The following is a 24,742-nucleotide window of genomic DNA, read 5'->3' on the forward strand; positions in this document are numbered from 1 at the left end:
GATATTTGTATTAACTATTGTTGAGGAATACTGGAACAAGTAACATTAACTGTAAAATTAGTGAGCAAGTCCATAAAAAAGCGAAATTGCAGTAATGTGCACTTGCGAATGTTTTTAACTGGCAGAAAGAATCCTTACATGGAAATTTTTAAATATGACAATTCTAAACAGTACCATGTTATAAATAACATATTTTAGCTAGATGAAATGAATGAGGCAACAGAATGTAGTTAGTGACAATGTTAGGTTCTCAGAATGATAAATACTGGCTAAATGTAAAGTATTTGTGTTTAATTATGTGTGGACAATCATTAAATGGATAGTAAGAACATGCTTTCATTCTTTTTCATTTTTGTAGATTAGCAGCCATTTTATTTTCTGAATACTTAAAATACCTTATTTCCCCCCTCGTTCTGCTTTTAATAACTTTACTGGTAGGAAAAGGATGTTATATCCAACAACAAAAAAAATCGCTTTTTAAAACAAAATAGATATTATGTGTACATATGCCCACACACATAACCCCTAGAATACATATCATAGATCACTGGTTATATTCTCTCTCTTAAAAATTTGAACAAGCTATTTGCTTAGAAGGATGACTGACTGACCTTCTACAATGTCTGGAGTCTGGCTGACACTTTAAAAAAAAAAAAAAGTAAGTATCGTGACCAATTAGTTACTTGATCCCCAGCCCAACTCCTGTAATATTTTTGGTTTTGTATCACCACCAAATAAATTATATTATTGGTTTTGAGCCACTGGGGCTGTTTGACATTATTGTAACTAATTTTCCTTCAATTCTTGAATGTGGGCTGCCTTAAACTGCACCATAAGAAACATGTAATTCAAACAACCTAATTTCCCTTTTTGTATCTGTGATAGATGGTGTCCAACTTGTCAAATATGAATGTTGGCTCCTAAGTAATTTTAATACTTAGTATTCTATAGTTATGTTTATGATCAGCTATGCTTTTAGGTTAACTGCAAAGAAGGTAAATCTCAGTTTGTATGACAACAAACCATTCTAAAAGGGTCTAAAGGCCATCAACTGGATGAATACGCCAGTCATTTACAAATGGTCAAAAATTTCTGGCTAAAAATGTCCTTTTTGCAAAACTGAAGTTTTCCATATGAAAGTTTTGATTTTCCAACAGGAAAATTGTAATGTTTGCCTCTTGGCTGCTTGTCCAAAAGGCTCTTGTCAATTTCACTTTCTGCTAGTGAAACTGATAAAAGCTTTCCCCTAGGACTAGTGAAGCACAGAGCCCCCACTGTCTGTTGCCTGTCTCCCCCGTACCCCCATCCCAGCCAGCTCTGGGAGCTGGAGAGGCAGAGTGCGCTGATGACAGGAAAACATGAGGAATTCTGCCACCATGGGAGGTGTAGTCATGTCCAGGAGGATGGCTCACAAAGATCACTGCCAGGTGTGTTCTTACTGAACTGAGGGATACACTTTATAATTTTAAAGGAAGTAAATAGACCAGTACAACTGGATTTGGAGCTGCTACTGGAGAAATCCAATGGTGCCTTGTCCACACAGAAAATCTCTTCCACTGGGCTTTGTATGTCACTCTGGTTCAGGGTTTCTTGCTTTGGACCAAGATGTCTTGAGAATACAGCCGAGCAGCTTTTTCTACAGATGTCAGCCAGCTAACATCCAAAATGCCAGATTCAGGGATGTCTGATTTGGATGCAGGACTGGACCATTGTTCTGCAAGACCAGATTCAGTAGGACCAGCGAGGTCATGGGTCTCCATACTTACAGGTTAATAAAGTTTGAGTACCAAATTGTCTAGCCCATGTCTGTGCTATCATAATGACCTGAACTGTGTACTGCCTCAATTTCCTGAAGAACCTGGGTATCATGGGCATTGATGAAGAGAGGTATAATAGACCAGGAGCCCACAGAATAAGGAAGGCATCCAAAAGGAAACCTGGGCTCATGTCTCCCTGGAGCAGAGGCTGAGGCACTTGTGTCATGGTGCAAACAGGGCCACTTTTGTAAATCCCTATTTGTGCAAGACGCTTAAGGAGGGCTGCAATCTTGAGGCACAACTGAGGGTTCTCTGATGAGTCAGTCCGCCAGTTTGTTCTGGAGCCTAGGAGGTGCAGAGCACCATGAGATCCACCAGTCCATGGGATCCAGAGAGGGGAATCACAGAAGCAAGGGTAGCCATATGGAATTTGAAACAAGCAAAGAAGGTTGAGATAAAGATCAAGGATGGGTCTCCAACCCCTTTCTTCTTTTTGATTAAGAAACAGTTGGAATAAAATCCCTTGCCTCTGAACTCTGTGGCATTTCCTCTACCCATCCTAGTTGAATGAAGGAGTCCACTTCTTGCTTAAACAGTCTCCCATGAGAAGGGTTCCTGAAGATGGACAGGATGGGTGAGGAGCGGACAGAAACATTTTGAAACTGGATAGGATATCCCTTGTTGATTATCTGAAGGAGCCACAGATCTGAGGTTATCCCATGCCAGGCGGTTGCCAAAAGGAGTGTTGGACGAACAAAGATGTGAAAGTGATCCAGCCACAGTCTCAACACACACATCAAAACTGGTTCTTTCCCGAAGCCCCAAGTTGTGAAGCAACCAAGGAAGAAGCAGAGGGTTGCCTCTCGTAAAATCACTGCTTCTTCCTCAGGGTCTCCTCGGACAGTTGCTTAGTACCATACTGAGATTGTGGTCTCTGTCGGTAGAACAGTTGCTGTTTTGAATTCTTCCTCCCTGGAGGCTGGGACATACAGGCCCAAGAATCTTAAGGTTGTTCTGGAGTCTTTAAAGTATATGGAGCAATTCATATGTACCACTATTAAAGAGGTAATTGCCCTTGAATAGGGGGCCCTCAATGGTAACCTGACCTCCCTTGGAATTCCCAATGCCTTAAAACTAAGCAGACTTCCTCATCACCATGGCATCTACCATTGTCCTGGCTGTTCTGTCTGATACACTGAGTGCTCCTTGGAGAGGCATTCAGGCTGTGAGCTGGCCTTCTGTCAAAGGGGACTTCACTTCCTCATGCTGGTTTTTCAGGAGTCTGTCCATAAAATTGCAATCTTTGTCCCATATTAAAAAAAAAATGTATTTGGGGAACAGCTCCTGATAATTCGTTACTCTCATCTGCAAGCTTGCTATGGGGTACACCTTTCTCCCAAAGAGGTCTAACTTCTGGTCTTTCTCCCAAGGGATGGTCTTAAAGCAGCATAGCCAGCCTGACTTCTCATGAGGACTATGGTGTTGGTGAAAATATTCCAACCCTACAGCAGACATCTCTCAGCACTTTTTGATGTGATGTGACCAAGGCCAGCCTATGTCAAATCACTTTGGCCAATTCAAACAGTCTGTTATTAATGGGCATGGCTGACTGTCCCATAGAGGAAGGCTGCACTATACCCAGAAGTCTGTGTTGCTTCTCCTGGGTAACCTGCAAAAGGATAAGCAGCATCTCCACCAATCTTTTTAGCAAGTACCTTTAGCTCATCCACAGAAGTGGTGGATGGAGGCTTAACCAACTCTGTCTGGACAGAATGAGCTGACTGGAGGTTGATATACTGCTGGAGAGTAGTATAACCTCACCTGCCAGAAGCTGAATTCAATACTGAAGTGGAACCCGAGATGACTGGAGCTGCTTCTTTGACAAGAGGGACCTGGCTCTCAAGACTGGATAAAGCCACCTTCCTGGAATAGGGATTCACCCCCACTTGAGGGACCAGTATAGCCTCAATTGATAGGGATAATGAGGATGGCTCTTGAGTGGGTAGAAGGTGGGGTGTGCTCTATGGATCCCTGATGATCTTCTGGTGCCCCTCAAATATTCTTCCTTAGATTCTCTGCCTGATTCTCACTGTGACACTCACAGAGGTGTGGGAGCAACTCCGGAGAAGAAGCTCTGCTGTGTACCTCTGGGGAAAAAGAAAAAACGTAAGCCTCTTCCAAAAATGGGGCAGATCTATCAGGTGTACTCCATCTTGTGGGCAACTACCCCCCCATAGCCTCTCAATGAGAGGCGAGTCCGATACCATTCTTACAGAGAGATGTCTCACTGGTGCTGTGGAGGGTAGTGGTGCCGACAAAGAGAGTTGGCACACAGCTGAAACTGAAGTCAAGGAAAGAGATCTGATTACACAGACACTTGGTGCCATAATTCCCAGTGCCTGCGTGAACAGTGCCAAGATGCTCAATGATGATACATTTGGTGCCAAAGTCTGTGTCTTTCTATCAAACCCGGAGGCAGCACTGTCCTTGGTGTAGGAAGAGGCCATCTACAGCAACTTTGGGTTTGGTGCTGGGGCGCTGGTATAGGATTCCACTTCAAGGCTTTTGGAGGAGTAAGCCTTAGGAGAGGCTTTCTCCATCCCACGCTTGGAGAGTGGGATTGGTGCCTGCCCTGGTCCCTGAAGCGGTGCTTTTTAGGGCCCGTTTCTGAACACATCATCTATGCGGCTGACAAGTGGGTCTTATGAAAAGCCACCAAGAGTGGCATCTCAATTCATCAGGGCATAGGCAGTATGGAGCTGACCAGACACCTGGAGCGTCTCTGAAGGTCTACCCGGATCCAATGAGGCTTGCATCTTTCCAAGAAGAAGAGTTTCAGCTTTGCCTCTGTCGTCTGAGTCCTCTTGAAGTATGACATGCAGATTAAGCAGCACTCGAGAGCACAGCCTTCTTCAAAGGACAGCAGACACAAGGAGCATCTGTTGTTCATGGGCATAGCAATGTCACAGGAGTAGATCTTTAACGCCGGTGACTTAGGGTTAACCACTGTACAAGGGGGCTCTGCACAAAGGAGAGATCTCTTGTATGGAATGGAAGTGGGAACTATCATTACTGTATCTAAAATTAAGTACTTCAAAGCAATGGGCAAAGAAAATTTATCAACAAGAACTAATGCTAACAAACTTTTCCTAGTGAGAGAAAGAATTGTGCTAGCTACTTGCTAAGATCAAAGAATGTGGATATTACAAGGTCTAACAGTCACAAGCAGTAAAAAGGAACTAAGTGCAGGTTGCAGCTGGCCCACACTTTATCATTTCAGATTCAGGGAGCGAAAGTGCACTCAGGGCACAAGCATGGACCCAGTGGACACTGCTATTCAAAGGAATCCAACCTCACACGCCTGAGTTACATGTGCACCCAGAGTGGAATCTGTGTGGATAAATCGCTCAAAGAAAAAATTCCAGTTTCCACACATCTTTACTCCTAATGGTGCAGTGGGAACTGCCCAGGGGAAAAGGGACGAGGGTTGGGGCATGCTTATATCCCATTGATCCATGGCTGCCAGAATGGTCCTTGGAGCCAGGGACATCCAGTAATGCTTAGAGCAGCCTCATAGCTACTTTAGTTGTGCAAGAGGGCCAAGCCCAGAAACACAGGGCCCAAGCTTCATGAGTGCAAAGGTTACATACACACACACTCCACCCGCCAAGTAGTCCTTGGCACTGCTCAGAATCAGAGTTTCTGAGCAGTACTGCAGCTATGAGTGTTAAAAAAATGAATTAGTGCTTGGCAACGTCTTCATGATTTTTCAACAATTTACGTAAGCAACCTTTGAAATTGGTTTGTACCACTTTATGTAGTGACAAGATAAACAAGTACAGTGGTTTTATTTTAAAACCACCTTGCTTCAAGTTTTTCCTCTCTATTTCATTGATCTGTAGAAAGAATCTGTTTTTATCTATGACAACCTAAACTGGGTTGTAGATTCTGATACTTGTGGACAGTGAGTGACAGGAGTCTTGGAGAGACACTGAGCACTTGGTAGAGGAAGGTCAAAATTCACAAGTAACAAGATAAGGATCCTATCTGGGCAACAGTAATTGCAATTTCCAGTCCCAGACAGTGCCATAAAGAAGCAGGTGGGAACCAGAGTGAACACAGGGAGAGCTGAGTGACTGCAGGGCATCAATTCTGCAAATGAGTAATTAACTTCCTGGATCTGAGTATTCCTATTGAACTCACTCAATGGGGCTAGTCGTATGCGCAGTTACTTGCATCCATTTACAGGATGGGAGTTTACAAGTGCAATGGCAGAATAGTTTCATAAAAGGTTGTATAAAATTTTTGCTTTTAAAATACACATAGAAGTGTGGTTTTGTAAATTTTCCACTATCTTTCTCTATTACAAAACATGAAATAGTATTTTAACTTCAATAACCATAAATATGTAAAAACATACCTAAATACATAACACCACAATGTTTATTGATTAAATTACTATGCATTTTGATAACATATGCAGGCACAATGCTTAATTTTTCAACTTCATTTTCTCAGCTGTTTTCCAAAATAGCCAGAGTAATTAATACAGATTACAGATTCTTCATGTAATATTAAATAGACATTGTAAAGGCAAAATGGGCACAATTTTTAGGTTTAGTAGTAATAATCTTTTACAAAACTCATGACCAGGAGAAATGTTTCCATGAGGATATTTTTAATTCCAAAAGAAATAAAATACAGCTACACATCCATACACTCACACCTCCCTATACACACAGTTTCTTTTGAAATAAAATTATATATTTATACATATATTACATATGTAATAAAAGTTTATTATTTATATAGTATGTAACAATTATAAAGAAACATTTCTTTGGTGTTTTTGCAACTAATATACAAGATTTTATTTATTTATTTATAAATTTGTAGTTTGATTGCAATAAATATATATTTTAAACCCAACAGTGCTGCTTTAACCAATGACTTTTGAAAGAAAAAACACTGTGTATATATTACACATACATAAAAAGCCTTACCAAAAGTCACTGTTTTACACACACACACACACACAAAAATTCATTAACAAAATGCATGATTATGGAATTTTCTGATGCAGGGCGAGATCCTTAATAAAAATTCTATTGATTTCTGTCTACACCATTTATGCTGTTCAAACACACGTTTATCTACTATGTTTGGTCAACATCTTCATGTGTACCTTACTGCATAGTGATTAGTATAACAAACTTTATCTGTTTAACTACACAAACAGTTTAATAAAAATTGTACGGCTGTCAATTAACCGCAGTTAACTCACACGATTAACTAAAAATTAATTGTGATTAATCACACTTATAACAATAGAATATCAATTGAAATTTATTAAATATTTTTGGATGTTTTTCTACATTTTCAATATTGTATTCTGTGTTGTAATTGAAATCAAAGTACCCAGTGCTCACTTTGTATTATTATTTTTGATCACAAATATATACACTGTAAAAATGATAAACAAAAGAAATAGTATTTTTCAATTCACCTCATACAAGTATTGAAGTGCAATCTCTTTATCGTGAAAGTGTAACTTATAAATTCAGATTTTTTGGGGGGGTTTACATAACTGCACTCAAAAACAAAACAATGTAAAACTTTAGAGCCTTCAAGTTCACCCAGTCCTACTACTTCTTCTGCCAATCGCTAAGACAAACAAGATTGTTTACATTGACATGAGATACTGCTGCCTGCTTCTTATTTACAATGTCACCTGAAAGTGAGAACAAGCATTTGCATGGTACATTTGTAGCCAGCATTGCAAGGTATTTACATGCCAGATATGCTAAACATTTGTGTGCCCCTTTATGCTTCAGCCACCATTCCAGAGGACATGCTTGCATGCTGATGATGCTCGTTAAAAAAAAAAGTGTCAATTAAATTTGTGACTGTATCCTTGGGGGGAGAATTGTATGTCTCCTGCTCTGTTTTACCCACATTCTGCCATGTATTTCTTGTTATAGCAGTCTCGGATGATGACCCAGCACATGTTCGTTTTAAGAACACTTTCAGAGCAGACTGACAAAACACAAAGAAGGTACTGATGTGAGATTTCTAAAAATAGCTACAGCACTCGACCCAAGGTTTAAGAATCTGAAGTGCCATCCAAAATCTGAGCGGGACGAGGTGTGGAGCATGCTTTAAGAAGTCTTAAAAAGCAACACTCTGATACAAAAACTACAGAACCTGAACAACCAAAAAAGAAAATCAACCTTCTGCTGGTGGCATCTGACTCAGATGATGAAAATGAACGTCTCAGTTCGCACTGCTTTGGATCATTATCGAGCAGAACCCATCATCAGCATGGAAGCATGTCCTCTGGAATGGTGGTTGAAGCATGAAGAGACGCGTGAATCTTTAGCACATCTGCCATATAAATATCTTCCAACGCCAGCTACAATGGTGCCATGCGAATGCCTGTTCTCTCTTTCAGGTGACATTGTAAACAAGAAGCAGGCAGCATTATCTCCTACAAATTGTAACCAACCTTGTTTGTCTGAGTGATTGGCTGACCAAGATGTAGGACTGAGTGGACTTGTAGTCTCTAAGGTTTTACATTGTTTTGTTTTTGAATGCAGGTTCTTTTGTACATAATTCTACATCTGTAAATTCAACTTTCATAATAAAGAGATTGCACTACAGTACTTGTACGAGGTGAACTGAAAAATACTTTTTTTTTTGTTTTTTTACAGTAAAAATACCTAATCAAAAATAAATATAGGTGAGCACTGTATACTTTGTATTCTGTGTTGTAATTGAAATTAATATATTTGAAAATGTAGTAAACATTCAAAAATATTTAAAATAAATGGTATTCTATTGTTGTTTAATGGCATGATTAATTGCACGATTAATCACAATTATTTTTTTTAATCACTTGACAGCCCTAAAAATTGATTACTGAAAGCAACAGCTTTGAAAAAGTATTTTAAAAGTTAGAAAGAATATACCAAGACCATTTTCTGCTACTGTTGTCACTATACAGCAGAATCTAAGCAGAAAGTAAATATGAGGCAAGGATTGATATACAGCAATATGAGATTGAAGATAGTTATCTGTGCTACAGCACCATCTGCTGTTCCATCTCAGCTACTTTATAAAGGAACTAAATATAATACAATATACTCCCAATTATCCAAATAGCACGGGGGACACGGGTTTTATCTGGATAAACTAGAGTGTGAATAATCAAGAGGGTAGAAGCCATTCAGTAGTGGGATAGCCTCCCCAGCAGCTGGAGTCTCGTCGTCGTCGTCCTCCTCCTTGCAGTCCTGGCCAGGGGTCTCTACTCTGCCCTGCTCCACTCACTCACTCCCCTGACAACAGGGCTGCAGAAGGCTCCCTGAATTATTGAAGGGCTGGTGACACCCAGTCTCTGCAGGGGCAAAGTATGGGGCAGAGCACAGACTCTGGGACTGGGACTCTGCTCTGCCCTGCCAGGACTTCAGTCTTCCCTCTATCTTGTGCCTTTAGGGATTGGGTGTCACTGGCCCTGCAGCAGGGCAGGGAGCCCTCTACAGCTCTGATGTCATGGTCCTACTCATTCACTCCCATGATAGCAGGATGCAGAGGGTTCCCTGGGCCGCTGCAAGAGCTGTTTAGCAGCAGGGTGACCTCCTTCATGGCCGGGAGTTCCGCCTCTTCCTCAGAGTCCTGTTCAGGGGGTCTCTGTTCTATTATCCAAACCTTCACATTATCTGAATCCCTTCTTTATGCCCCAGCATGCGATACATGGTGGACAAGAACGGGATTCAGAAAATGCAGAGGTTTGAATAATAGAATTTTGGATAAATGGGAGTATACTGTATATGTTTACAAGGTCAAAGCAGCCAGAAAACAAGAATAAAGTAGAAAACAGGTTGATGGAGCTCAGTTATGCCTGGATAGTCATTGCCTGCTACAGAGCATTTACCTGGAATGTATTGTTTTTAATTACACAATATGCTGATACTTAATAGCTATAGGATTATTTGCACAAAGACACCGATTCTACAGGGATAGAGGTGTTAGATTCACTAGATTTTGTTGTATTGCTTAAAAGATTGTTACTACAAAGAATGGGTTATAGTATGTAATGCTGGGATGTTATTAAAATTATTTCAACTTATATTTTACATAATGCGTAAGTGGTAACAGACTAATTTTTTGTAACTGACTTTTATGGTCATGTTAAATTTCATCAGACTGATTTGAATGAACAGCAGCATAACAAAGATACACAATTGGAAGTACCTAGTAAAAAAATATAAGAGGGGATTTTTTTTTAAATGAGTTATGGAGACCATACCTGAACTCTCCTCTACCAAGAACAAAACAGTGCTGAGTCATGTGTGCAAGCTAGCCAATAATTACGGCGAAGATATTTTCATGGATATTTTTAGTGAAAGTCACAAAAAGGTCATGGGCAATAAAGAAAAATTCACGGAAGCCCGTGACCTGTCTGTGACTTTTACTAAACATATCCCTGACAAAATGGGGAGCCCAGCTGCAGGGTCCCCACACTGCCAGCAGAGGTTTTGGCAGCTGCAGAGACCGCTCTCAGGTCCCCCCACCACTCCCGGCCGCTAGGGCTGAATTCACAGAGGTTGCTTGAAGTCACCGTGACTTCTGCAACCGTGACAAGATTCCGTGACTTCTGCAACCTCTGTAAAAAAAAAAAAATCTTAGCCTTATCTATAATTTATTTCGAAAATACTAATGGTGACTTTGGTTTAATACCTTTCAGACACACAAAATGAAGGATGGTGGGACATTAGATGAGTTAATCTGAGAAGCAAATTATTTTTTATAGATGTATTGACACATCCCACAGCAAGGATGGGGAGATTGTTTTATTAATTGTTTTGTTGGGTGTATGCACAAAGGTGTACAGGGAGCTAAAACAAAAATGTTCAGTCTCATGATATCATCATGCCTCTTTTGCCTTGTTTGGCTGTTTACGTGAGGTTTCAATGTTTTGGAGATTTGTGGATAAGTGAAATATACTTAATTAAAATGACATTCAATGAAAGTAAGGAAAATAATATATAAATTCACTAGTATTTACACATATTATACTGGCATTAAACACATATGAACAAAAGCTAAAGTGCTCGCACAACTGTTAACAGATGGTATATGCTTCAATTAAAATGCAGTAGTCTAAAACTACAAAACAGTAATAATACAAAAAGACATTACAGTTTCCAAAACGACAGAACATTACTCAAATTGTAAGCACAGTTTTTAACTATTTTCTTACTACTGAAATATTCTCTTTAGGAGTCTATTTATTAAAATGTGTTATTTTATTTGAATTTACCTGTCCCTTTGCTATCAGGTAAGCAACAATAGATGTATGCCCAAACTGGGCAGCCAAGTGAATACAGCTGCATCCTTCCCCATCAATTAGTGATGGATCTGCACCATACTTCATCAGTTGTACAACCATGGATAAGTGACCCTGTCTAAACATAACAGTGAACACAAACACACCTGGTTAATTATATATATAAAATTTGGTAACATATTTGGATAAGAAAAATGTTAAATTCCAACATTTTTAATTAATTAAATAATTATATCATTATATCACTCTGAATTGAAGATTAAGACAACTTTTCCTTTGAAAACGATGATCACTATGCATCTGATTCTGCAAATATGTGAACAACCAAGTATGAGACTAATTAATTTTAAATTTTGGGTTTTTTTTTTTTTTTTAAAAAGTCTATGAACAGATTAGTTGATTTTTTTTTTATTTTATTTTTGCAGGGAGGAGATGCAACGTATCCTTCTATTACGGGGAAAACGAGTGCTGCTTTGGGACCGACACTTTTCCTGCACTGCAGTAAAAGCATCCACAAAATCTTTTTAGCATAATAGCCATCAGGGTTCTCACCATTTTTGTGATAAGGTGCCAAATATGCACAGTTGTCAGTTAGTGCACAGCTGCGACACCACAAAACAGGCCCTTCCAGTCAATCAGAATATGGCTTTGGTCAATTGGTGTTCAAAGTGACACAAATTTTCTCTGAACCTGATTTAATTTAGAGCAGTAATAATCTGTTTAACAGTTCACCTTATAATACATATATAACCAAATATGATCTTTAACCCAAAAGGAATAAATTAGTTTTAATATTTAAAATTAAGCCGAACACATTAGCTTAATGAGTGGATTTTTCATTGCCAAGTATCAACATAATTTAATATTTTAAATGTTCCAAAGGCCAATATCCCAGGCCTTCTTTTTGCAGTACATAATTATGAATATTAGTACATATATACTTCCTTTCCCATTCATTTCTACTTAACTGTATCTGAAGGAGTAACTATTAGAAGACAGTTGTCTGTCCAGTACTGTACACAGGAGTTCATCCACCCCTTTTATTCTTTGACAGTGTCCTACATAATAATTCTGGTCTCTCCTGGTGTTTAAAATGCACCTTTAATAATCTCCTGAATTTATGAGGCAATGCTCTGGACAGCATCAGACACAAACTGTCTCCTGACTGTCATCCTCCACTTCTGTATTACTAGATACCACCAGATACTCAATAGCAAGATTCTCAAAGCAACAGTGAAGAGCCGCAAAGCGACAACTGACTCAAATTTTTATACAATATATATCCTCTCTTATCATAATGATCAGCCTCTTCTACATCTATAGACCAGTTTGCTAGTTTCAGATGAACTGAATGTCCCGTCCTTAGAGACCAAACATATAAATGTACTCAGTTACTGCCACCAACCCAGTTTCTCAAGTTCACTCGTACATGGAGACACAACTCATACCCATAATAGAAGTATATAATGGAATCTAATTCAAATAACAAACAACAAATTGCTGTCTAATTAAACTGGAAGTACAGAAAATCCAGACTTTTTCCCCACCTCGTTGCCCAGTGAAGTGGGGTGGAATTTAAATCTCCTCCCAGCTGATCAACAATAGCACCCTTTGATATGTAGAATCTAAAAACATAATGAAAAATATACATTTAATCTAAATTGTTTTGATTACAATCATAAACATGAAAGATAAGTGACAAACATATAATTAAAAAGAGACATAAGATGCAGGTTTAAAAAAAATATGCCCAGCCTTCCTATAACAGATCTTCTCCTTGAAATTACCGGTCTTGAATTTTTGATACACACAGCTTTTTGCTGGTCTAGTCTTATTTTAACATTACTTTTATTAACTGCAAGATTGCTAATTTAGTTATCACTATATGTGTTAATGTAAAAAGATTTACATTATTATAAATAGATGGAAGGTTATTTACAATATTTTTTTAAAAAACTAAGTTATAATTTAAGTTCAGTGGAGTAAAAGAGATCTTTGTGTTTGACTATGGAAAACAGACAGGAATACTTGCAGAATTTTAGTGAAGGTAAAACACAGTTTTAGACAATTCAATTTGTAGCATGTATTATCACTGGAATGTCCCTACTGAAATCACTGTTCCAAGAATGAATGTTTCTGTTATGCTTTTAACCAAGTGTAAAGATTTTACACGCTTCTCAATTACAGTTATTAGACAGAGGACAAAAAAACATTAGATACTTTAAAAATGACTGGATAGAAATTAATTTTTCTGAAAAACATTTTTTAGCAGACTAACCACCTGTAGGACAAATTGAATTATCCACATTTAATCTGTAGCAATTCATATTTATAACATATGTGCAGTTTTTGTGAGCTGAGATAATTATTTTCCCTACTGAAGTATGCTTTCCCTAAGAGATTAAATTGGTAAAATGTAGAAGACAATGTAAGTCATAACTAACTAACAAAAAAGGCAAACATTTTTTTAAGCACAAGTCTTGTCAGAAATTTTAACAATACAGTTACTTCAGTGCAGGTCAATGGAAACCTCTAACAGTTAAAACTGAATCTTACATGCAAAATTTGGTCTCAGATCCAGATTTCAGGCATCTTAAAATTTGGAGGTGTTCAGCCCAGTATAAAGCAAGAATCCACCTGTAAAATTCTGATCTGGACTCCAAAACAACCCTCCAAGCCATCCCTAACCTGGTGGATCTTCAGATCTGTCATTTTGGTTCATTACCCTCTCAATTTTCAATAAGTTATTTTGCTAGTAAATCATGTATGAAGAAATCATATGATAGGGCTCAAAACACCTAGTTACAAGAACATCTACAATAGAAGAAACATGGAGAATATTGGGTCTCTTTTTTAAATTCTAAATGCCAACAAAGAGAAGTTATATATCACTAACTGTTTGCCTCTTTCACAGTGAGGCAGGCCTGCATGCAGCCAGTTAGGAGTGACATAACTACAGGGTTTACATTTGCTTTTAAATTTAATAAAGAAAGAGGGGAGCAAGTGCATAGTCAGGAGGGAGGTTTTTTATATATAACTTTGCAGGTGAATTTAGTGGTTATGAAAGTGAGTGAATAACTACACTACTCAGAACTAGCCATCATACAGGCATGGTACTGTGCAGAACTTCCTCATTAACTTCAATTCTCACCTACATCACTTCTATACTTTCAGCAAATCCCTGACAAGGGAATGACCTTGTAGGGGAGAATAGTTCCATTTTTGGAGGGGAGAATAGTTCTGTTTCAGCGCTCATTCAGCCTTTGGACTCTATTAAGAACAGTGCCAACTGAGAGGGGAGTATTTGTAATACGAGCACATGTCATCCAAGAACTCAACACTGGTCAACCCCTTGGATTTATTGAATGAATAAGAAAATACAAGTAAGATTACTTTTTAACAATGGCTTTCAGATGCTACTGTACCTTTTTTAATAAAGCAATATAGATACCAGACAAAAAAAATACATATATGTTGGTAGTTTAAGTTGTTTAAGACTTCTTTGACATTCCAGCCACTGCAGTTGTCAGACAAGCCAGAAGGAGAAGGAAAATAAGAAGGGGTATAAAAAAGGGAAGAAGAGCAAGAAAAAGACAAAAACCTCTCTCACAAAAGAGCCCTGGTTGCTTAAAGAAATCAGGTGTCTTACATTTTATCAGTTCTGTACATAGACTCTCCCTCAAAATGATAGGGAGAGGTAGAAGACTGCCTGTTGTTTTATCTAAAAGAAAATGGACATACAATCAGTCTTGTTATTCTTTTACACTTTTCCATGACAGTGTAAAAGGAGATTAGTTGTCTTTGCCATGGGAGCTGCAATAACACTTGTTCTTCTGTCTTTCAAAACCAATGACTAATGTACTTCCATGTCTGTATTTCTCCATCAGTGGTTCTGCATAATGGAAGGCAAAATGAACTGCAACAGGAAAAAAGTGCCCTTAAAAAGCAAATCATGATGACAACTGTGGCTTCGTGAAGGATCTGGTGGCCAAAGAACCTATAACAACAGATAGGACCTAGAGACTACCTGGAGAATCTCTTTATGCCTCATTTTTGCCTTTTCATATTTGGTTGTGTGTGTGGCTGCACATGCACATTAACACAGTAGAACTATTTTGAAACCTGCCATTGAGTCAGTGAACTTAATGTCAAGTGCTCTTGGCATCCTGCCAACCCCCATGTTATACTGACTACCTATCTAGTGTATACATTTAGCTCATTTTTTTAATTAATGCAAAAGGAATCATATGTAACATTCACACACCTATGACCTTGCAGAGTAACAAACACTAATGATTATTCCTTACTTACTTTAGTCTCTGTTCTAAAAACCTAAAGGATTTTTTCTTTGGTCATCACTTCTTGTATTGTATAAGACAAAAAAAAAAAACTGGCTACTAAGCATTTAACAGGTCTTATTCTTGGGTACTACGGCATCACAGAGATTCTGCAAAATATCTAGACTGGGGTTTCTGGCTTTCATTTTTTACTAGGGCTGTCAAGCTATTAAAAAAATTAATCGCGATTAATTGTGCTGTTAAACAATAACAGAATACTATTTATTTAAATATTTTTGGATGTTTTCTACATTTTCAAATATACTGATTTCAGTTACAAGATAAATCTAAAATACATTTTGTATTCTATTTTTTATTACAAATATTTGCACTGTAAAAAAAACACAAAAGAAATAATATTTTTTTCAATTCCCTCATTACAAGTACTGTAGTGCAATCTCTTTACCATGAAAGTTGAACTTACAAATGTAGAATTATTTACATTGGTACAAAACTGGTGTACATACAGTACTTGTATGAGGTGAACAGAAAAATAATATTTCTTTTGTTTATCATTTTACAGTGCAAATATTTGTAATAAAATTAATATAAAGTGAGTACTGTACACATTGTATTCTGTGTTGTAATTGAAGTCAATATATTTTGAAATGTAGAAAAACAGTCAAAAATATTTAATATATTTCAATTGAGATTCTATTGTTTAACAGGGTGATTAATCATGATTAATTTTTTTAATTGCAATTTTTTTTTTTTTTTAGTTAATTGCGTGAGTTAACTGCGATTAATCGACAGCCCTATTTTTTACCCTTAAAATTGAGAACGAGTGTGCTTAAAAAGGAACTATGAAATCTATTTAGCATTATAGACAAACACAAAAATTACTTAAAGACATCATTGATGTTTAGCTATATATTAATACATACTTCACCAGATCTATTCTGTTGTTGATTGCAGCCCAGTGGAGAAGTGTAACGTTTTCTTTGTCTGGCTGCCGTACATCATAACCTGCTTCCACCAACTCTCTACATCGTTCATATATTCCATACCTTGAAGAAGAAAAAAAATTTCAACTTATTATCATAAGCAAAAACCAACACATAGGAAACAATCAGGTACTTAGATACCAGAGAGATGAGCACAGTATAAGAACTTACGCAATTACAAGATTGTTCTCACCTGCTGGAGATAAACAAAAAGTGAGTAAGAAACAGCAAACTTCTTATGCAGAGGGATTACCATGACAAAGTTTTCTTTTTTCCACCTGCTGCTAATAGGAGAAGCATGAAGACAGGAAACTTGTGCACAAATAGGACAAGACAATCAGTCAACTGCATAAGGAGTTCTTGAAAGACTATATTACGTCTGTGAAAGAAACGAAGATTTTGCTCCTCTGCCATAGAATTTCATTTTTGAACTAATTAATCAATCTAGGTCGACCTGAGACTACAGTTTAGGTCGACCTGAGACTACAGTTTTCCACCAAGAAGTGCTCTCTTCCCACTTCCCTGGGAAAAAAAAAACAGACAATATAATCTCAGTTTATGGAAGAATAAGCAGAAGCAGAAGCACTGAAAGCAGTGACCCCTGTGCAACCACATGCAAAACTGACTGTTCTTCATGGATAGTCAATACTACCTGGGACCAAAGTTGACCAACATCAGCACTTCCTTTCAGGAGGAAAGTTTACTAATGTTGAGAAGCATGTAGCTGCTTGGGCAGAATTCAAAAAACTACTACTAGCTACTGATAACCCAGCTAGCTACTACCCTGTCTCCATGCTCCTTTTCATGGGCAAAATTACAGGGAAAATTATGACAATACCTGTACTCTATTAATGTCTGAGTCCTAAATGCTCAAGCTCCAGACTTTGATAAGGAATCGTGACAGCTCAGGTTGCACTAGTCTCTCTCAATGTCACAGCTGAAACACAAACATTCTTGCTGATGCACCTATCAGCAGCTCTCAACAAAGTTTATCAAGAAGAACTGCGCTGGAACCACAACTCTGAACTCATTTGGGGGGTAATATAAAAAACCATAATGCAGACTGTTGCATTTAACACACAGCCAGCTAAAGGATTATGCCCATGTGTCCCTTCCTCACAGGGGGCAAAGTGACCCATTCTCTCATTCCTTCACCACTCAGAGTTTCAAGAGGAGTTTCTGAGCTGCAAGTATGGATGATGGGGTCGTGGGATCCACATGCACAAAACATCTCAGAGAACACTACTTACTATTAGGTAAGTAACTGTTTCTTTTTCTTCAAGGTCCTCTGCATGTGGCTCCCACTTATGGTGATTAACTAGCAGTTTGGTAAGCTAAGCAGTGAGAGATAGGAGCTCATCTGCACATGGACAGTAGAACTGGTCTTCTAAACTCAGCATACACCCCAGATGCTGATACGAGAGAGTAATGGTTGGTAAACATGCAAACTGAGGACCATGTCACTGCTCTACAAATTTCAATGACTGGAACTCTGCTGAGGTAGCTTGGCTACTGGTAGAATGAGCAGTCACTCAACTTGGTAGCTGTAACTTATGGATGACATATGAAATCTTGATACTGTTCACAATCTATTTGGTTAATATCTGAGATGAGTTTTGTCTACATTTTGATACATTTAAAGCAGTGGTTTTCAAACTGTGGGTCATGACCCAGTACTGGGCTGCAGAACGTAAAGCACTGAGTTGCAGCAGTTCTGGTCAGCACCGCCGACCGGGCCTGTTCCTACACCGCGCTGTGCCCTGGAAGCAGCCAGCAGCAGGTCAGGCTCCTAGGTGAGGGGGCCATTGAGCTCCGTGTGTTGCCCCCACCCAGAGCACTGGCCAATGGGAGCTGGGGAGGCGATGCCTGCGGGCAAGAGCTGTGTGGAGCCGTTTGCGCGCCTCTGCCTAGGAGCCAGACCTGCTGCTGGCCGCTTCCGGGGCGCAGTGCAGTCCGCAGTGCTAGAACAGGTGGAAACCCTGCCTCTGCACCACGCCTGCGCCACTTACTGGGGGCCGCCAGAGGTAAGCCTGCACCCCAATCCCCTGCCCCAGACCTGATCTCCGCCCCCCCTCAAACCCGTAGCCCCTTCCTGCATCCCAAACCCCTCATTCCCAGCCCCACCCCACAGCCCTGACCCCCTCACTCATCCCAACTCCCCGCCTCAGCCCTGAGCCCCCCCAAACTTAGAGCCCTTCTGCACTCCAAACTCCTCATTCCCAACCCCAGGCTAGAGTCCTGACCCCCTCCCACACCCCAATCCCATTCCCCAGTCCAGAGCCCCCGCCCACACCCTGAACCCCTCATTCCCAGCCCCATGCCGCAGCCCTCACCCCCACACCCCAACCCTCTGCCCCAGCCCTGAGCCCCTCCCACACCCCAAACTCCTCATCCCCAGCTCCACTGGGTCACGGGCATAACAATTTTCTTCAACTGGGTCGCCAGAAAAAAAGTTTGAAAACCACTGCTGTAAAGAGTTTAAGAGATTGTCTGAAAGATCTCATTCTAAGATAGTACAATAGGGCTCTTAAATATTTTGTCAGTTGTATAAGAAAACACAAAGAACCTTGAATAAAGGATGAAAGTCTGAGATTGCAACTTTGATGAAGTTAAGCAAAAGTCCTGACTTTAAGCAACAGAAGATATATCATTAATCCTGGACTAGATGTTCAGAGGCGATCAGAATATTTTGACCATATCCTTAGGAAAAAATGTTTTTATTGAGCTATGTATGTTTTCCTAGTCAAAGTTTTTCTAACTTTCCATGAAAATTCTCTTGACTTCATTGGAAAATTCTTTATCCAATCATATTAACTTTACATGTTAACTATCCAATCATGTTAACTTTTCCTGGGGGAATTCTGTGCCACTGCAAAATGCAGAATTTTTCAGAAATTAATGTTGGGCATGCAAAATTCCCCCCGCCCCCAAAATGGGCTGCAGAGATGTTGGCTGCCACTAGGGGCCACTGGACCTGGCAGAGGCCAGCTCCCAAATAGAAGACAAGGCCAGGGGGAGGGAACCGGAGGGTTCCCAGCAGCTTCAGTTCCCAGCATGCCCTGAAGGAAGGAGGAGGCAGAATGCAAGGAACTCCTTGCAAGCCCAGGGACCCAGCATCAGGCTGTTTCTCCCTCTGGATCCCTGGCCTCTAGGAGAGTAGGGTCTAGGAGTGTCTGGGCTGCAGCTGGACTCTGGAGAGTGTGAGTGTTTGGCTGGGGGGGCAGAGGGTGTGTGTCTGGGCCCGAGGGGGTGGGGTGTGTGGCTGGACTCTCGGAGGTAGGGGGTATGAGTGTCTTGGCTGGGGTGGGTCCCATGGCTGGGCTCTGGGGCGGAGGGAGCAGAGAAGCAGGAACTGGGTTGTCATAGGGGTTTCTTTAAACTCTACTCCTGGGGAAATTTGGTTGTTTGTCTGTATTGTTACAGACATATTTGCTGACAGGTATTTTGAAATAAATTACCAAAATAACTGAACCTGGCATGATTATATAGTGCTATTTTGAAAAATAAAATTTGCAGAATTTTATAATATTGTGCAAGGAATTTTTAATTTTTTGGCGCAGAATTGCCCCAGAAGTATAACTTGGAAGTTTCCAGGTCGTGCGGTGAAGACACAGTGGGTCCAGATACAGCGGGTCCAGATACAGCAGGGGTCGGCAACCGATGGCACACAAACCAATATTTGATGGCACGCTGCTGCATGCCAGGTCCCAGCCATCGGTCCCACTCAGCCCGCTGCCGAACCCAGGCCGGCAGCGAGCTGAGGGGGGCTGGCGGCTGGGACCTTGGCAGGCAGCAGCATGCCATTAAAAATCCTGCCCATCCCGGCCCGCTCTTCTCCGCCCCCATCCCCCCCCCCCCACCCTTCCCCCCAGGAGCAGGGTGAAGAAGCTTGGTCCTGCCTGCTGGTGCAAGGCAGGCAAGCTCCCCACTCCCCCGCCTCTTCCCCCAGCATGCTGGGTTCCTGCCCCTCCTCCCTGCCGCTGATCAGCTGATGGGACGGGGACGGGAGGGACGGGGCCGGGGGAGGGGAGAAGCGGAGCCGCAGCATGCTCGCTGCTCCGGGAAGGAGACAGAGAAGAGGTGGGGGTGGGGGTGGGGACGGGGCCTTGGGGAAGGGGGGTGGAATCAGGGCATTTCCCCTCCAGCCCCCTCTGTGAGCCGCTCTGGGCTGGGAGCACCCCCATGACCATAGCCCACAACCCCAGCCCCCTGCCCTGACCCCTGCACTCCCCCACACACTCCCAGCCCTCTGCCCTGCCCCCTGCCCTTATTCCTGCACCCTCCTCACATGCCTCCAGCCCCATGCCCTGACCCCTGCACCCCCCCAGACATACCCAACCCCCCCCACTCCATGCCCTGACCCCTGCACCCCCCCAGACATACCCAACCCCCCCCCACTCTATGCCCTGACTCTTGCACCCCCCATATTCCCACCTCCGACCTGAGCATTGAACGGGAGCTCCTGCACCCCACCCCACATTCCCACCTGCACCCCTCGCACCAAATGGGAGCTGCCCAGGTAAGCACTCCACACCCAAACCTCCTGCCCCAACCCTGAGCCCCCTCCCTCATTTTAGCTCCTGGTCAGACCGTACACCTCAACAGGCTCCTTCACCCCCAGCCCTGTGCTCTGTGCACTCCCACCCTCAGCTCAGTGCTGAGAGAGAGGAAGAGAATGGGCTAGAACTACGGAGAAGGAAGGTACCCACTCTATGTGAGCAGGGCCGGGATCCCAGACCAGCAGCGGGCTGAGTGGCAGTGGGCTGAGCCGCTCAGCCCACTGCCGGTCTGGGGTCCCGGCTGCCGGCCCCACTCAGCCCGCTGCTGGTCTGGGGTTCTGGCTGCCGGCCCCTTGCCAGCCAGGGTCCCGGCCACAGGCCCCACTCAGCCTGCTGCCGGCCTAGGTGAACAGAATCCCAGGCTGGCAGTGGGCTGAGCAGGCCGGCAGCATAAGATCAGCATTTTAATTTAATTTTAAATGAACCTTCTTAAACATTCTGAAAACCTTGTTTACTTTACATACAACAGTAGTTTAGTTATACAATATATAGACATAGAGAGAGACCTTCTAAAAAATGTTAAACCTTAAATTAAAAAGTGAATAAATGAAGACTCAGCACACCACTTCTGAAAGGTTGCTGACCCCTGAGATAGAGTATGCATTCTGAGTCACGAGAGATTATGTCTGGTAGAAATGGGAGAGTTATTGGACAAAATGATTGGAAAGTTACAATAGGTCTGGATACCAAAACTGATGAGTCCATCCTGGGGGTACAAGAATCATCTAAGCACTGTCCTGCTGCACTTTACTTAGAATCCTGGAAAGTAAAGGGGGGGGGGGGTGGAGGGGGAGAACACAGACAGTGGGATGTGACCCGGAGATTACTCATCTGCTAGAGCAGTGGTCTCCAAACTTTTTTGATTGAACACCCTTATCAGTAAAAAATTTTTGAGCACACACTCCCAATATATGTATATTTATTTATGTATAAATTATATACATGAACTACTGTACTAATATATTGTGTAAATTATAAAACACAAAAAAAGAAATTAAAAAACAATGAGAAAGATGAAATAAACAATATTTTTAAAATAATATTTTATTTATTAACGGTACAAAAGACCTTTTTGCTTGCACTAAAAAATTAATAATAATAATATTTTTAGTGAGAGCAATGTGATTGAATATGCTTTATTATTTTTGAAAATCTTGGTTTAAAACTTTGTGATACAGCGGGCACCCACGGTGGAGTGTGCGGTCTGGGAGGGAGTTAGGGTGTGGGAGGGCACTCAGGGTAGGGGGTGGGGGAAGAGGCTCAGGGCTGGGGCAGCTCTGTTTGGTGCAGGGGGCATGCAGGTGGCTCTCTGCAGCGCAGCACCACCCCCATGGCCACGACTCTGGGAGCCGCCCCCCACCCCCCCGGGGCAGGCAGGCCCACCCGGAACGCAGGGATTCTAGGAGCTTCAGGTCCCTGGGCTAAGGGGGCCCCGGGCTGCAGCTCTAAAGCCCCTTTCGGAATGCGGCCCTGAGAGCACGGGCCGGAGGACTCAGGAGGAGCAGGGGCAGCTGCACAGCCAGCGGATGGAGAGAAGTGGGTGCTTTCCCCTTCAAAGTGCCGCTTCTCTCCGGTCGGCTTTGAAGGGGAAAGTGCCGCTTCTTTCTGGCCTCTGGCTGCGCGGCTGCCCTTGCTCCTCCACGGGCTGGAGGACTCAGGGCCGCCCCCCACTTTTTTCCCCCTCCAGCGGTGCTCCTCCTGCCATGCCACCCTTTTGCTCCAGCTATGCTCCTCCTGCTGCGCCCCCCAATCGATCGGCTTGTGCACCCCACTTTGGAGACCACTGTGCTAGAGAACCCAGACCCCTCGAGAGCAAAAGAGGGCATTTTTTCTTATCCTTGGCTGCAAAGATATCTATTTTCTGATATCCCCATTTTGGAAGATATGTGTTAGCAACGACTCCTTCAGAGACTACTAGTGAAAGGAGCAACTTCTCCTAGTTCATCTGCCAGAGCATTCGATTCCTTTGGGAGACATATCACTAGGAGAGCTATGCAGTTACTGATGCACTATTCCCAGAGTAGAATGGTTTCTTGACAGAGGGTGACTGAATTTTGTTCCTCCCTGTCTGTTTATGTAATACATTATTGTGGCGTGGTCTGTTAAAATCTGTACAGCTTGGTTTCTCCACAGCAGTAAAACGATCTGCAAGCAAAACAAAAAGCTCTCAGCTCCAGCATATTTATGTGAGTTGATAGAGCTACTGAGGTTCATCGGCTGAGAGTCTGGAACTGACCCAGATGTGCATCCCAGCTGCTAATATCTAATATCAGGGTGGAAGATACGGGGGAGAAGGGCATTCCTAATAAATATTGTCTGGCTCTAACCACTAATGAAGGGACAAAAGAGTATCAACTGAGGGAATCATGATTTGCTGGTTCGTCCTGTGAATGCTTGGATCCAAGATAGAAAAGGTCTCAGTCTCAATCTGACAAAAGATGTCACCTGGGTGTAAGAGCCATGTGACCGAGTAGCCTCAAGGCTACTGAGGGTGTGACTGAAGCAACAGGATCAGACGGGAAAGATTCTGAAATCTCTCCATAGGCAAGCCCTCAAGGTGACACTTCTCAGGGCACCCAGCGCCGAGTCTTTTGTTACCACCTGCCTCCAGTGCAAGGGAGTCTTGCCTGTGTTAGCTGGGTGTTAGTGCCACAATGCAACCAGCCTGTCAGATACTCAAGCACTCTTCTTTGGGCTATACCAGCCCTTTCGTTGCCTTTCAGGTTGACAATAGATGGCCCTGAGTCCCTTCGAAGTATCCCCGTGTGGAATCCAACCTCTGATCACAGGATACCCACAGAAATTCCAGATCCTCTGGTCCCAAAGGAACATAGCTTACCAGTTTTACCTTAGATCACCACTCCTATATTACACACAGCAATTGAATTCAATTATAAAATAAAAAAAATCATTTAAGAAAGAATAGAGATTAAAATAAAAACTAGTTTAAGAGATGGGAACAAATGGTTACATATCAAACAAAATCATAACACACATTCTAAACTTACAAAGTGGGTATTTACCCACAAAAGCTTATGCTCCAATACATCTGTTAGTCTGGATCTGTAAAAGCGGCAAAGAGTCCTGTGGCACCTTATAGACTAACATGGCTATCCCTCTGATACTAAACTTAACTAATAAGTTATCCTTCTATCTAAACAAGTTTATCTCACACAAAGTTCTTTTCAGCATTTTCAGCTAAGTCTGGCTGAGATCTCTTTTTCATGAAGCAAACCTGCTGTCAGTTTAACTTCCTAAATGAAGGATGTCAGGGTGTCTTTCTGCTCCCCCAAATATACCAGAACAGATCTTTGATGTTGACCTCAAAACAATGCCACCTACACACTGTTTTCCTCTTCCTAGCATAATGACAGGTTTCAGAGTAACAGCCGTGTTAGTCTGTATTCACAAAAAGAAAAGGAGTACTTGTGGCACCTTAGAGACTAACCAATTTATTTGAGCATGAGCTTTCGTGAGCTACAGCTCACTTCATCGTACACTCCTATTGTATGACATACAATACATAATGGTCCACCATGGAGATAAGCATCTCCCACCCACCTTCTGGAGGAGTTTATCTCATGACATGCTAACTTTGAGTGACCCGCTTTTAACTACAGACCGAGATAACTTATTTTTTTCGTGTGTATATATATATATATATACACACACACACACACACACACAATTCCTCACATATATCATTGAGAGATGTATGGTCAGAAAATAAGGACCACCAGTGTGGCATTACCCCTTTGGTGAACCAATGGGGTCATCGTACCCCTATGTATTCCTGTGC

At 41.6% G+C, this 24,742-nt stretch overlaps 1 protein-coding gene across 3 annotated transcripts in view; it reads right to left on the bottom strand.

Moving 5' to 3' along the window:
* Positions 1–24,742, bottom strand: part of ZDHHC17 (zDHHC palmitoyltransferase 17) — a 128,655-nt gene that overhangs the window by 68,704 nt on the left and 35,209 nt on the right. For 2 of the 3 annotated variants that reach the window (XM_073327709.2, XM_073327710.2), the window contains 3 exons: positions 16,325–16,447; positions 12,651–12,728; positions 11,077–11,221 (listed from right to left, as the gene is read on the bottom strand). In XM_073327709.2, coding sequence (XP_073183810.1) covers positions 11,077–11,221; positions 12,651–12,728; positions 16,325–16,447 — 346 coding nt within the window. The remainder of the gene's footprint in view (positions 1–11,076; positions 11,222–12,650; positions 12,729–16,324; positions 16,448–24,742) is intronic. The other variant, XM_073327711.2, reaches the window with a different exon arrangement.

Source organism: Lepidochelys kempii, chromosome 1 (assembly GCF_965140285.1).
Source record: "Lepidochelys kempii isolate rLepKem1 chromosome 1, rLepKem1.hap1, whole genome shotgun sequence".
In the NCBI taxonomy this organism is placed as follows: Eukaryota; Metazoa; Chordata; order Testudines; family Cheloniidae; genus Lepidochelys; species Lepidochelys kempii.